Source organism: Lampetra fluviatilis, chromosome 52 (assembly GCF_964198595.1).
Source record: "Lampetra fluviatilis chromosome 52, kcLamFluv1.1, whole genome shotgun sequence".
NCBI lineage: Eukaryota > Metazoa > Chordata > Hyperoartia > Petromyzontiformes > Petromyzontidae > Lampetra > Lampetra fluviatilis.
The window spans coordinates 3,391,855-3,405,528 of record NC_136326.1 but is presented as its reverse complement, the minus strand read 5'-3'; the positions used below and the strand labels follow the sequence as shown (position 1 = coordinate 3,405,528).

At 45.8% G+C, this 13,674-nt stretch overlaps 1 protein-coding gene across 3 annotated transcripts in view; it reads right to left on the bottom strand.

Moving 5' to 3' along the window:
• Positions 1–1,839: 1,839 nt before the first annotated feature.
• The window catches only part of LOC144949091 (uncharacterized), a 45,685-nt gene continuing 33,850 nt past the window's right edge, over positions 1,840–13,674 (bottom strand). For 2 of the 3 annotated variants that reach the window (XM_078878926.1, XM_078878928.1), the window contains exons 4-6: positions 12,362–12,498; positions 10,037–10,104; positions 1,840–6,502 (exon numbers count right to left, since the gene is read on the bottom strand). In XM_078878926.1, the coding sequence (XP_078735052.1) occupies positions 6,393–6,502; positions 10,037–10,104; positions 12,362–12,498 (315 nt within the window). In that variant the 3' untranslated portion in view covers positions 1,840–6,392. The remainder of the gene's footprint in view (positions 6,503–10,036; positions 10,105–12,361; positions 12,499–13,674) is intronic. The other variant, XM_078878929.1, reaches the window with a different exon arrangement.

Here is a 13,674-nt window from a genome sequence, read left to right as displayed (position 1 = left end):
GGGGGATGTCAGCTGTACTCACGTTTTGACGGTTCAGAAAGACAACCCAAGTTGTAGATGTTCACAACGAATCGCTAACGATGTTGACGACTTGTTGTCAACGATGTCAGTAGAAGTTTAACGAAAACGTGATCGAGCGCAACCGACGCGTGCCAAACACCACTGCATTGTGGGCCGACGGTACCACTTCCGGTGATTACGTAGGCGGTGACGTCACCACTGTGACCACACGTGTCACGTGACTCCACACTGTGTCTATGCGTGTTGCTGCATCACACAGTGCAGTGAGGGCACACATAGACACAGAGTGTCTATAACACATTGTCCTGCGGAGGGAGCTGGTAGGAACGTTGGGTTGCTCGGTCAATGGCCAGGGTCAACGGCGGCGTGGTGTATTCCGCAAATATGGCCGACTGAGGGCGGGCACAAGCCGGCGTGACTAGGTGAAACGTTGAGTTTTATAAGGGCACCACGGAGTGACCAGCCCCTCACCACCCAGCCCCACCCTCCCCTCCCCACACAGACCCTCCCCACCCAACCCCTCTCCACCCAGCCCCTCTCCACCCAGCCCCACCCTCCCCTCCCCACACAGACCCTCCCCACCCAACCCCTCTCCACCCAGCCCCTCTCCACCCAGCCCCACCCCTCCTATTTTTTGATGCACGACGGACACAATCATCCCCTGTGGACTGATGGAACCAGGTGGTTGCTACCAGTATAATGTACGGGTTAGTGGTAGACACAGACGCAGCGTCTGTATCATGTACGGGTTAGTGGTGGACACACAGACAAAGGCGGCCGGGCGTGGTGCCGAGCAAGCCAACACCTTGCCGGCTTTTAATCGATGTTGGGTACCGGCACCTCCGATTCGCACGCTCGGCAACGTACAGAAGGAACGAAGTTCAACGTACAAAGATCCCCTCTTTAGCCTGAACAGACTGTTGTGGCATTGTAAAGCGATGATCAATCACTCTGCGTGCGTGCACGGCACAGCTCGGAGTAAGCATGGCACAAGAGACGTTCTTGCTGTCGAGTAGGGACGTGCTCCCGATTTTCAAATTATTCTTGGAAAAAAATCCCAAACATAGGGCCTCCTGAAGGCATGAAACCCCATAAAAACCACGTGACGTGGCTTATCAAGTCCTGCCCATCATCTCTCATCCAGCGTCACGGTGATAGTAAAAAATCTTACTGGTAGGAACCACCTGGTTCCACCAGCCCACAGGGGATTATTGTGTCCGTTCGTCCGTCGTGAATCCAAAAATGGGAGGGGTGGGGCTGGGTGGAGAGGGGAGGGTGGGGAGGGGCTGGGTGGGGATGGGTGGGGCTGGGTGGGGAGGGGCTGTGTGGGGAGGGTGGGGAGGGGTGGGGCTGGGTGGGGAGAGGCTGGGTGGGGAGGGGCTGGGTGGGGAGGGTGGGGCTGGGTGGGGAGGGGCTGATCACCCCGTGGTGCCCTTATAAAACTCAACGTTTCACCTACTCACGCCGGCTTGTGCCCGCCCTCACAGTCGGCCATATTTGCGGAATACACCACGCCGCCGTTGACCCTGGCCATTGACCGAGCAACCCAACGTTCCTACCAGCTCCCTCCGCAGGAATGTGTTTTTATTTTCCTCCCCCCCCCCCCCCCAAGTGTGTCCGTGTTATCCGATTAGTCGTTTGTTCGACCCGATAACCGGCAGAATAACCGATTACCGGAATAATCGGATCGCCCAGCTGTATAAAACGACCATGGTTGATAAGGGCAAGGTAAACATGGGCTTCAAGGATGCAATCGAAAGGGAAAAAAAATACAAATATATTTACACAAACAGATAAAACATGAAAGTTGACTTGAAATTGTATTTAATGTACAATATATAATTTACAGGTAGAAAGGTACATGGATCAAATCACTTCGTTTTCTCATAAAATATTAATAATCAAATAGTTACGTAGTATATTTTCTGAACCGACCTTGGATTAATTTCGCTACACGTCTATTCAATCTACATGGAACTGCCGACTGAAATAGCATTGAGCCTTTCAACGACGGAAATCACACTAACACTTCATCACTCCGTGTTGAGTTTCTCTTTTGATCACCTGTAAGGCGCTAAAGTGACTAATTTATTGGTTACTGCAACAAAAATATAGATCAATACTGACATTAATGTACGTGAAATTACGAGTGCCAAAACTGTACATCTTTTTTTTTTACAAAATACTTGTTTTTTTTCCCTTCTCCGCATGAAAACTTGAGTTCGATCAATTCATAAACACGGTCGTCAAACAGGCAAGATTCCAACGTTACGCTAAGTGAAACAGATGTCAAGTTAATCAGCAATACAAAGACACTAAGGCGACAGCGATGTTGCTTAGTAGTTTTAACTCGCCAGCTGGAAAGCCGTCTCAAAGCACACACAGAATTGACAAAACACCCTATACCGAAAGCTTCATCACTTAAGAAGACGACTTCATCACTGATATTTGTAAGATTGGCGGCTGTTGGATCACATTTGGTGGGGTGGTGCCGTTCAAACGAAATCGTTGGTACACTTAATACATTCTTGGCATTCTTGGAGCGAAAGGGCTATCACCAAGGTTCTCACAAAGTATGCAGTAGTTTTGTAGTAAGTGGCGTCGATTGCTCTTCTAATCTGCAAATTGAGTTAGTCTGCAGCAAATTTGTCAAATGTGGACCGCGACGCTGGAATCCATGCCCTACTCTTTTCGAAGAACTTCTAATGTCCACGGCGAAGCAGACGATGTATAGTATTTATGGTTAATACACCCACGATATTAGCTTGGGCTGATATGGTATTTATGGTTAATCAGCCATTGAGAAGCCACAATGTGGACCTTACTGGGGTTGCGGAATCTGGCACCCCATTCTTCAATTCTTGTCCGGATGGTTTCAACTCCGAAACAAAATAAATTCTTTAAATTCGCCCTTTTTTTACTTTTAAAATGGGGGTTTTAACTTTTTTTTACTTAAAAATTAAGATATATTTCAAACGCTTTCTCTTTAAAGTAACATTTAAAGTGGGATGCTGCTCCAGTAAACCCACACCGACCAGCCACCACTGGATTTTAAACAAAACAAATATACAACGTTTAGGTTAGGCAAAGTTATTTCCCCAGCCAATCGTGAGGAGCCATGAACGTGTCTCCGCTAAACCAGACTCACAATTTATTTACGCATATTTATGCTTGCGTTAACGCGCACAACACGTGTTTTTTCTTGTTTCATATATCATGAAGATTTAAAAAAAACATCTGCCACAAAGCCAAAAACAACACGACCGCGACGATATCTCCCACACAGCAGGCAGTGGGACCAAAGTAGTTGGGTATTCTCATTCCTGGAAGCAAAGGTCACTGCCAACTTCACAATAATGGCACTTTCTTTGATGTAAACATCTTAATCGGGCCGACTGCCGTTCCTCGATCGCAGTTAACCGAGTTGACTTACTCCTGCTCTCGTCACGTGCACTTCATCCACGAGCCCCCATCAGAGTACAAAAGTCATAATATTAAGATTGGATGACACGCTACTCGGTAACGCATCTCACGACCGTAGATATTTTACAATGAGAAGTCGTTTTTTTAAAGCACACGTAATACAAGCACAGTTGTATTATAAGCAACACGTCCTTACATTTTACACTGTTGGTGGGGGGGGGGGAAGGCAATGGGCATTTTTTGGATATAAGCACACGACTTCTGATATAAGCTCACATGGCCTTGCTCCCAAGGGGTGTGCTTCAATCCAAATGATGCTGCAACCTAATGCATTCTAACAAAACCACGTTAGCCCTTGCCTTATTTCTGCTCCAGAGATATCGACCGAAACTCCGCTCGCTCTTCCCGGTGTTTAAGCGTAGGGCGCCAGAATGACCGGATTTGCAGGCGGTACCCAAAGATTGGGTCCCTAAATCAATACCAGCATTTAAAAATGATTCCAGGTGATACGTCACAAATCCCGAACGTAGTCACATCGTATATCTTGCCCTGGCCGCCTAACCACCCACACCCAATGCAGCACTTGAAGCATGATGCAACTGTGGTTTTTACAGATGTTCAATTACACAATCTTTTGACAAACAGAAATGTATTCTTAATCTTGCGTACATTCGCTCACTTCTAGAGCACAGTGAAGCTTTTGACCCTTGTTTAAAGCAGTTTGCGATATATCTCTGCCTATTTAGCATTTCTGCGTCAGATGTGCAACGTTGTACCGTGCGTAAATCTCGGAATGGTTGAATATATCTTGCACAGCAGACTGGGTGCCCAGTCATAATGCTATACGGTAGTGTGGACATGCAGCTGCAGTTTCATTATACTACTCATGCGGCCACATCAATTACGTTTAAAATATCGACAGCATTGTTATTGTAAACAGATTTTCACAATTAAAAAAATGTACATCATTTTTTGTTTTTATTTCCTGCGTTATTGTTTTGCATGGTTTTTTAAAGAATCCATTGCATTCTTATACAACGTATTTACATTATTGTACATTTTTTAAGGATAGGGATTTGCGCATTTCCATGCCGCTTAATTGCCTCCGTCACTCAAAGCACCACGTAGCAACTATTTAGATGACCTGCTTCAGTCTAGCCAAGGGGATCCCCCCCCAGTGGCAGCTGTCTCTGTGTGCGAAAAAGACAAATGCAGCACTGGTCTGCAAATGGGCATTAGTCTGCCAGCAGATGTTCTATGCACAAACCTCCCCCCATCTGATGAATATGGACATTCCACAACAAACATGGGGTTGCAATGCGGACGATTTCCCTCAAATGCGAACTTTAAAGATGTATCATCTCTTATATAAATTTACATATTGTAAAAAAAAAAAGTTAGCTCCAAAAAATGTTTCCGTAAAAAAATTTCCTCAAAATCTTTCTTCAAATCTCAAGATAAGATAATGCGACAGTCACCGTTTGGTGCAGCCCTGAAATTTCTTGCCCAAGACACTGCTGGTGAAAAGGCCTCGAATTGAGGGAGCTCTAGAGAGCTCATCTACTAGAAGGTATTTGGCCTACTCTTCCACACATCCTCGCAGTAACTTTTGTCTAGCCATCGAACAAAGACGGTTACTGCATCACGTGCTTTTAGATGAGCTTATGCGGCCGTCTGGAAAGCTCTTCCTTACGATATCATGAAGTCACTGCCGCTATGCACTTTTAAATCTAGATTGAAAACTTGTTTCTTGAGAACTACTTTTTTTGTTTAGTTTGTTGTCCTTCCGCCGCACCTCAGATTAGCACCGTTGGCTACGTACTGCGTGGAAGAAGTTCAACATACGTACATAGTGACCAGACGTACTGGAAAATCGAATGTGGTAAACCCATTTAACACTGCTGGGTGGACAGAGGCCGGGGGATTTAAGAAATCTGCAGCGTTGTTTCAACTGCCGCGCTAGGAGATCGACCCAACGTTCACTAGGTAGCAAGTTCAATGTGCTAACCATTACATATCGGCAGCATCCCACAGCTGCTATCAGTCCTGGCTTAACGTGTGCGTCATCTTTCACGGACATAAATTGTGTTGTTCACACACTGCATTTATCCCAAAGCGAACTGTTGTGTTTTTTAAGGCAGTTCTTTTGCAGCTGACCTATGTGATGATGTATTATTCATTTCGAGGATTTCCATATAAATTCAATGGCATTGTAAGGCCAACGTTTGAAAATATATACACTACCCCTTTTCCATTGGCACATACGAGCTGAGCCAGTGCAGGGCCCCTCACAGGACACATTCATTGCGCGAGACGTCAGCGGCACGGCTCAACTTCTGCCGTGGGAAAAATGCGGCGCCTCCTCTTCAGCCGCGCCGGGCTAGGCTCGGCATAGGCACGGCGCGGGTTTAGTACGGTGGAAAAGAGGCATTGTACGCACGTAACACTAAGTCTAATAGATTTTTTCAAGTCCAAAATAAAAACGCTATCTCTAGACACGGCGACAGTCGCTCAAAACTGTCGCTTGAATAACATATAATTATTCAGAATTCATGCGGAAATGCCATACATTAGAATTATCTGGAATGTATACCAATTTCCTTCTTAAAACGTTATCAAATACAGCTATTGGAACCAATAAGAATCGTTTGGAATCAGTTAAAATTAAATGAGCAGCATACAAAGTATTATTATTATTATGCTATAGTCTATTTACAAATATTCATTTTTTTTACCTGCAATGTTGGCCATTTAACATAAAATATGGCAGCAATAATAATCTGACTTTAAAACTGGGATGTATAATAATTACGTAAAAATCTGGATGAAAAAATTGTACAATTAGACACACGGACAGAAAATAAAAATTGCACCTTTTCTAAGAACACGAAGAAACCAGAAAGGAAAAATGGTCACGTCGCTAATCACACAGTGCTGGGGACGTTGGGTCAGTGTCTCGCACGAGTGTCACTAGCGCCGTTCTGTGGTGGCCGCGTGGTGTGCTGGTTCCCCGCCTCCGCCTGGCTCAGCGACACCTTCATGTCCTTCTCTCCTGCAGCTGCCGACAGAAAGAAAACAGGCCCTTAAGAGACATACGCAAAGCACGCTATTGAACGTACATGTTTGCTGAACTTCTTTCGCACCGTACGTAGCCACACAAGTAACGCCGGCCCTGCTGACCAGAGGTCGCAACCAGGTACCCGATACCCGTACCCTACCCGATACCCGGCTACCCGTACCCGGCCAGGTACGGGTACACGTTTGCGACCCTGGTGCGGCCGGGTACGGGTAGGCCGTGAGTCAGTACTGTTTGTCACTCATTTCCCAACGTCTTGTCTCTTCTCACAATTCAAGTTCCTAGAATCAACCCACCCGCGCCTGCAACATGGCTTCATCCCAGAGGTCGCAATCAGGTACCCGATACCCGTACCCTACCCGTACCCGGCCGGGTACGGGTAGGGTACAGGTACGGCTGGGTACGGGTACCCGTTTGCGACCCTGGTGCGGCCGGGTACGGGTACGGGTAAGGAATCAAAACCTGTTTGCGACCTCTGCTGCTGACCCAATGCAGCCCATCTCTCCACGCACGCCAAATATTTTTTCATCGTTACCAAGCTATCGATTGATGGCGATTAACGGAGGAAACTATGCGGTTGTGCTGTGTAGCTCTTCGACGCAGTCTTGGGGTCGTACCACGCGATGTCCGACGTTTCTCCCCCACGTGCTGGGAGCTTCTGAAGCTCACTCTTTGCCTCAAATACCGTCCTTGTTCTATACCTTTGGCTCTTCTCACGTAAACCGAACCACTCGCGGGACCCGAGTGAACCTAAGCGGAGACCAATGGATAAATCTAAGCCACTGACAATTCCTCTTTGCCAATTTAATTGTTAAAAATTCCCCTCTGCAGGTAAAAATCACACCCTCTAGTTCAGGGGGCGGCAACCCACGGCTCTGGAGGCGCATGCAGCTCTTTAAGGACTGCAGTGGTGGCTCTTGAAATAAAATAAAAAATGTCTCTGACCATGGAAGTCCAGTTCACCATGGGAGTCGAGCTTACAATGGAATTCTAGATTTGAAGTTTTCGTGACTGCAAGGGTCCATACTCTTTGTTTTTTTCGGTAAAGTCACGTAGGTGAAAAAAAGAAAATAAATTAAATCACGACGTTTCGGAAGCAACACAAGCAACCGTTATCAGGTGTTGACTGCTCCAGCAAAATCTCACACGCCTCAGTAATTTTGTAATTTTTCTCTTTTTTACTTACAATGGAAGTCCAAATTTCGATTTAAAGCTTTCGTGACTGCAGGGATTCATCTTCTTGGTTCTTTCGGTAAAGTCACGTAGAATGGAAATAATAAAATAATAAAAATAAAAGACCAGGTCTGTCGGGGAGACAGCGTCATTCAGACGCTGTCTCCCCGACAGACCTGGTCTTCACCTGAGGACGGCTGCTTGCGTTGTGGCCGAAACGTTGTGATAATTATTTTATTATGTTTTATTTTTATTATTTTATTATTTCCATTCTACGTGACTTTGCCGAAAGAACCAAGAAAATGGAAGTCCAGTTCACCATGGACAGGGGTCAGCAACCTGTGGCTCCGGATCCACACGCGGCTCATCAAGGACGGTTTCGTGACGTTGATTAAAGGACCACACCGTCTCGTATTCACATCCATTGCAACTCTTGAAATATTGAGGTCTTTTGTTTTTTACCGAATTCGAAAAAAAACGGCTCTTGTTGTTGTTTTGGTTTGCCGACCCCTACTCGAGTAGATGTGTGTCGATAAACATGAAAACTCGTAACTACTACGACTTCAATCGTGTTCTTTGTTGCCTATTGCTTGATGTTTTGGGCCTTTGGGCCTGTGCTCAGTGCCCGTAATTAAAAAATAACCTCTCTCAAAACACAAATTAACATTTTGAAAACGGAAATTTTTAAAAGCATTTTTTTACAAATTTTCTGTTGCTCATGATTGCAGTAATAGTTATGGTTCTCCAGAAAAGCATAATTACAAACGCACTTCAACGCATGAACGGGTTATTGTGTTTGTGAGCAAACGTAGAATGTTGGCGAACGCAGGATGGATTGCAGCCAACTTACGGCAGTTACCCAGCTGTGAAATGCATCATGGAAAAATCCCACACTCCTTAAACCGCAGCAGTAGCAACACCGCCACCATCACTATTTTTTATTTTACTTTAATCACCATTCGATAATCCACGACTTGATGAAGGCCTCTCCCCGCCGTGAAGGTCGTGTGGGTTGTTTGACCATACTTCACTACGACGGTCAGTGCTGGTTAAGTCAATTAAGGGGGAATGATTAAAAAATTACCCGCCGGTGATTATAACTGTGGACGAGGCTCTAATCTATTGCGGACTGCAAACAGCTGTACGGCTGCTAAGTCCCATCAACGCCATTGCCATCAACGTCATCAAGCTCAGCAACAGTAACAAGCAGCAACAAGCCTAATCAACTTAGCACGGAGCTTTAAATCTCAGTTAACATGATTCATGACTAGAATTGTTTTGGGTAGGCCTCGTAATGTGTCGAAATACCCTTCAACGCCTGGCATAGGCAAACAAAAATTGGTTGCGAGAGTTGTCCTTCAACTTAGCGGTGGGCTGAAAAAAATAATTGTTGTGGCGTTCCAACGCCTGGGACAGCACCAACCATTTTTATTTGTTTGGCTACGTGGGGTGGTGGAGGGTCATTAAACACAAACTTGGCCAGATAATTGCATGGCCTAACTGAACTGTTAATTGTGAAATGGTAACCTCATTCATATTATTATTTTGCATATTTACCCAGGAAAGCCTCACCGAGTCTCAAGGCTCAGTGAGCAGGGTGCCCGCGGGGGCGAGATGTTAACTACCCCACCTGGTATGCAGGAGGTCGTGGCTTCCATCTTGACCTGTCGCCTGCTGTATATTTGGAGTTTGCGATGTCTCTCTCCCTGTGGTCACGTGGATTTTCCTCCAGCTCCTCCGGTTTTTCCCTCCACATTTAGACACGTGATTTTAGGCTATTTGGTTGCAATAAATGTCCACGTGATAAGTCACTTCTATGAGCTATCCTCCAGTATAAATACATATTCAGATTCTAAAAAAGAGCTAAAAAGCTCAGTGGGCATTACCTGGTAAAATAAAAAAAAAATAGTTCTTTTGCAGGAGGGTCCTGCCAGGTTTTCACAAGAGGGGGGTAGATGTTACTGCTGTTAGATTGTGTGTGTTTTTTTTTAATCTATGGGAGGAAACCGGAAAACCTGGAGGAAACCCACGCAGAACAGAAGGGAGTTGAGAATCGAATGCAGACCCTTCTTCCTGCGAGGCACGAGCGGTACCATCGTGCCACCTACTCATAATTAGTTCATCATACTCTTGGTTCTTTCGGTAAAGTCACGTAGACTTTACCGAAAGAACCAAGAGTATGGATCCTTGCAGTCACGAAAACTTCAAGTCGAGAATAGTTAATCATACTCATAGCAGCAACTGCATCGATTCTGCACAACAGGAATCATGCATTTGTTGCAGCAGCAGCAGCAGCCACAGCGTTCAACATTGGCCCAGGAGTGGGGGGGTTCACACACTCACCCAATGAGTGTCTCTTGATGGCTTGAGCACGTTCCTCTTTGTCGAAGTACCACACCGTAATCGCATACCTGCGAAAAGAGTGTTCATTTTGTTAACAAAACGAGTGTTGGCATAATCATGAGCATCCCCCCCCCCCGCGGGTCACGTGACTCTGTTCTGAAAACACCAGGAGGCTGCAAGAATCGAGCCGTCAACTGCGTACGGATCGAGCCTCGTGGGGATGGCGCCCGACTGCCAAGCCCGACTGTCCGTTGTACGGATCTTAGGGAATAGCCGGTAACCGCGCGAGGTGTAATCTGGGTCCGTAGTGTGATGGTCAGCACACTGGACGTGCGATCCAGAGTTCAACGGTTTGAACTCCTGCTGCGGGAGTTTAGGCATTGGGCAATTTTATTAATGTCCCCCCCACCCCACCCCTGTCCACCCAGCAGTATAAATAGGAAACTACTACGGTCAATCGGCAGGTCGCATGTGTGGTTGGATATAGTGTGGGTACTCCTATCTTGCATGGTGGGGCACCACGGTGGTGAGATGTTAACTACCTCGCCTAGTATACAGGAGGTGGTTGTGGGTTCGATCCCGACCCTGACACCTGTATATTTGGAGTTTGCATGTTCTCTCCGTGGTTGCATGGAAATGTATCCGGGTCCTGTGGGTTTTCCCTTCAGATTTAGAAACATGCCCACATTGATAAAGCAACTTCGTTGAAACGTCGTTAGAACTTTTATAATGTTTTATTTTTATTATTTTATTATTTCCCTTCTACGTGAATGAACCAAGAATATGAATCCCTGCAGTCACGAAAGCTTTGAATCTAAACTTTGTTGAGCTTTCATTTGTTCGCCAGGTCACTTCTGAAAAAAAGCGATATAGTTCAATCACGGTCTTACCTGGTAGAATAAAAATAGTTCACAGTTTAGTTTCTCTTCCAAGACAAGAATACGATTTACCCTTTCTGGCAATACAGCAGGGATTAAGATGTTCAAACGCCCAAGGAATACCTTTTGCAAGAAATCAAGTCTGCATTAAATCACTTTTGGTGACCATGCAAACATGCTCTGATAATATATGCATTGTCTTTCATACTGGCAAAAGGCTCCTGTGATATTGCTTCTCACCCCGAGATATAAATGCTCTGATAGCTGCATCATCTTTGTGCTGTTCGCATTTTGGTGTTCTCCGATCTTACACGGGTGAGACGAGGCCACACAGAGGGCTATCTCTGGTGTAGGCCAATCAGTTTTAAAGGGTAAAACCTATTCTTATTACACGCTTTCATTTAACTCACTCTGTCTGTTGTTGTCGTTGTTGTCGTATCCTCAAATCTTGTAACTCAATTTTAACCCACTTCCCAATGTGGTATCGACTGCAAACTTGGTATACTTATGTCATACTGATGACAATACTATATTCTATCATAAAATATAAAAAAAACATTTAAACATTCTTTTTTACATGTTATGTTTCGGCTTGAGTCTAATTGGCCACGGTCAACTGACATTGGCTGTAATTGGTCACGGTCCCTTACGTTATGGCAAGCTTCGGGGCCACTTCCTGGAGTCGTGGAGTTTTTACATTACTAGTACATTTAATAAAAGTGTGTTTTTTAAAAAGTTTTTTCAAATATTACTTTTTTTTCATGCTCTTCCAAGACATCGGATCAGTGTGGAAGAGTGGGCCAATCAATATACCCTCTAGAGGGCGCTCTCGTGAGCTCCCTCCAGTGGAGTCCTTGAGGGCAGCAGTCATTATAATAATACTGACATCGCACCCTAATTTGCCAAAACAGATTTTGTTTGTTTTTGGAGCCAGGGGACCCCCCCCCCCAACAGTAGCCGTCCCTGTTCTGGCACAAGGTCACTCAGAGCCGGCCCACGAGTGGGCATTAGTCTGCCAGCAGGGCGAGATTCTGAGATGTTGGGTTTTTTTAAATCCTTTATATTAAGTTTGCTTGCTTGCTTAGGACCATGCAAATCTTTCGGTCGTTTTTTAACCCACTTCCCGTGATCCAATCGAGCTGACATTTTCCACACAGACTCGTTGTGCGTGACAATTAATGTTCGTGAATTTTTTTTTCCAAAATTGTACACTTTTTAGGACAAAAATATTATATTTAATTACCAATTGCTTAATGGTGCAAAGCAATCATCTGACCCATAGGTGGCAGCCATCTCAAGCCAGAGGACGAGAGGACTCTAGCCGCCACGTATATAAAGGATTTATAGTGAAAAACTTTGTTTTTACGGGTTATACTTGTTTCTTTCTCCAGATGCAATGCTCCAGCACCGCGCCTTTGCATGTTGCACACGCACACTCAACACTCACCGCGTCGAGTACGAAGCCTGCACCTCGTGCGGGTTCCTACGGTCCGACCAGAACAGGAGTAGACGGTCAAATATGGGCTCGATGTCCGCAAACTGTGGCTTTCCCTCGGGGAAAATCCGCAGCACACCACCGTGGACCTGCCACCGTTTCCAAACACACACAAAGACAAGGATACCACATATAGCCTCAAGAGACTGTAGGAGCAAGTGCTGTTAGTGAGCACCTATGAAGGCCGGCATGGCACACGAGGGGTGGGTGGCCAGCACCGCACCTGGCCACCTTATATATACACACAAACAAAGGCAGAGATATCCTGTAAAGGCTTCACAGACTATAGTAGTAGGTTTTTACCCTTTCAACTGGTACAAAAACTGACACCTTTATACAAGGCATCATGTTTGCAATAACCACAACACAAGCAGTCAAAATGCAAACAAAAAGAAACAACTCTGATGATGATAATGATATGCACTGGCATTGTATAAAGGTGTCAGTTTTTGTACCAGTTGAAAGGGTAAAAACCTACTACTATATTTTGCCACTGGTAAAGGAGATGTCTCATAGTGCTTCACAGACTGTTGGGGCAAGTGCTGTTATCAAGCGCCTATGAAGGTCAGCACGGCACACGAGGGTGTGAGTGGCCAGCACCACTCCCGGCCGCCTTTGTCTCCCTCGTGTTGATGTTGACACACCGCACCAGGTACTCATTTGAGTTAACAAAGACAAAAACACACACACCTAAACAAAATTGTCACCACTTGTCATTGCCTATTTTATTTTAAACCACAGCTGGATGAATGTTCGTCTCGTGTGACCACACGGGCACAACCACAGCTCCCCGTCGCGTTTTCGTGTTGTACCGCGTGGTGTTCATCACGATGCCCGACGTTTCGCTCTGCGTTCCGGGAGCTTCTTCACTCATTCATCCATTCCCTCCTGGAACGCGGAGTGAAGTGTGGACCCACACACACACACTGCAAGGCTATCCAGCAGAAGCTACGAATACCCACACAGTGCTAACGATATCGCTCGCTCCAGTCGCTCAGACGTATGTACGTACGCTAAACTTCGCTCGCACCATACATCGCCAACCGCGCTAATCGGAGGTGCGGGGGAAGGACAACAAATTTTACACAAAAAGCAGTTCGAAAGAATTATTATCGCCAGGGCCACTCGGATTCTTCGCTATTACACCAATTAGAGTCGCCAATTGGTGTAATAGCTCCTATCGCCGGGACAGGAAGACAATGCGGAGTGGGCAGCGGCACGGGGCCCTGGGAGGTGGGGGGGGGCGTGGGAGCGGGGATCCATGT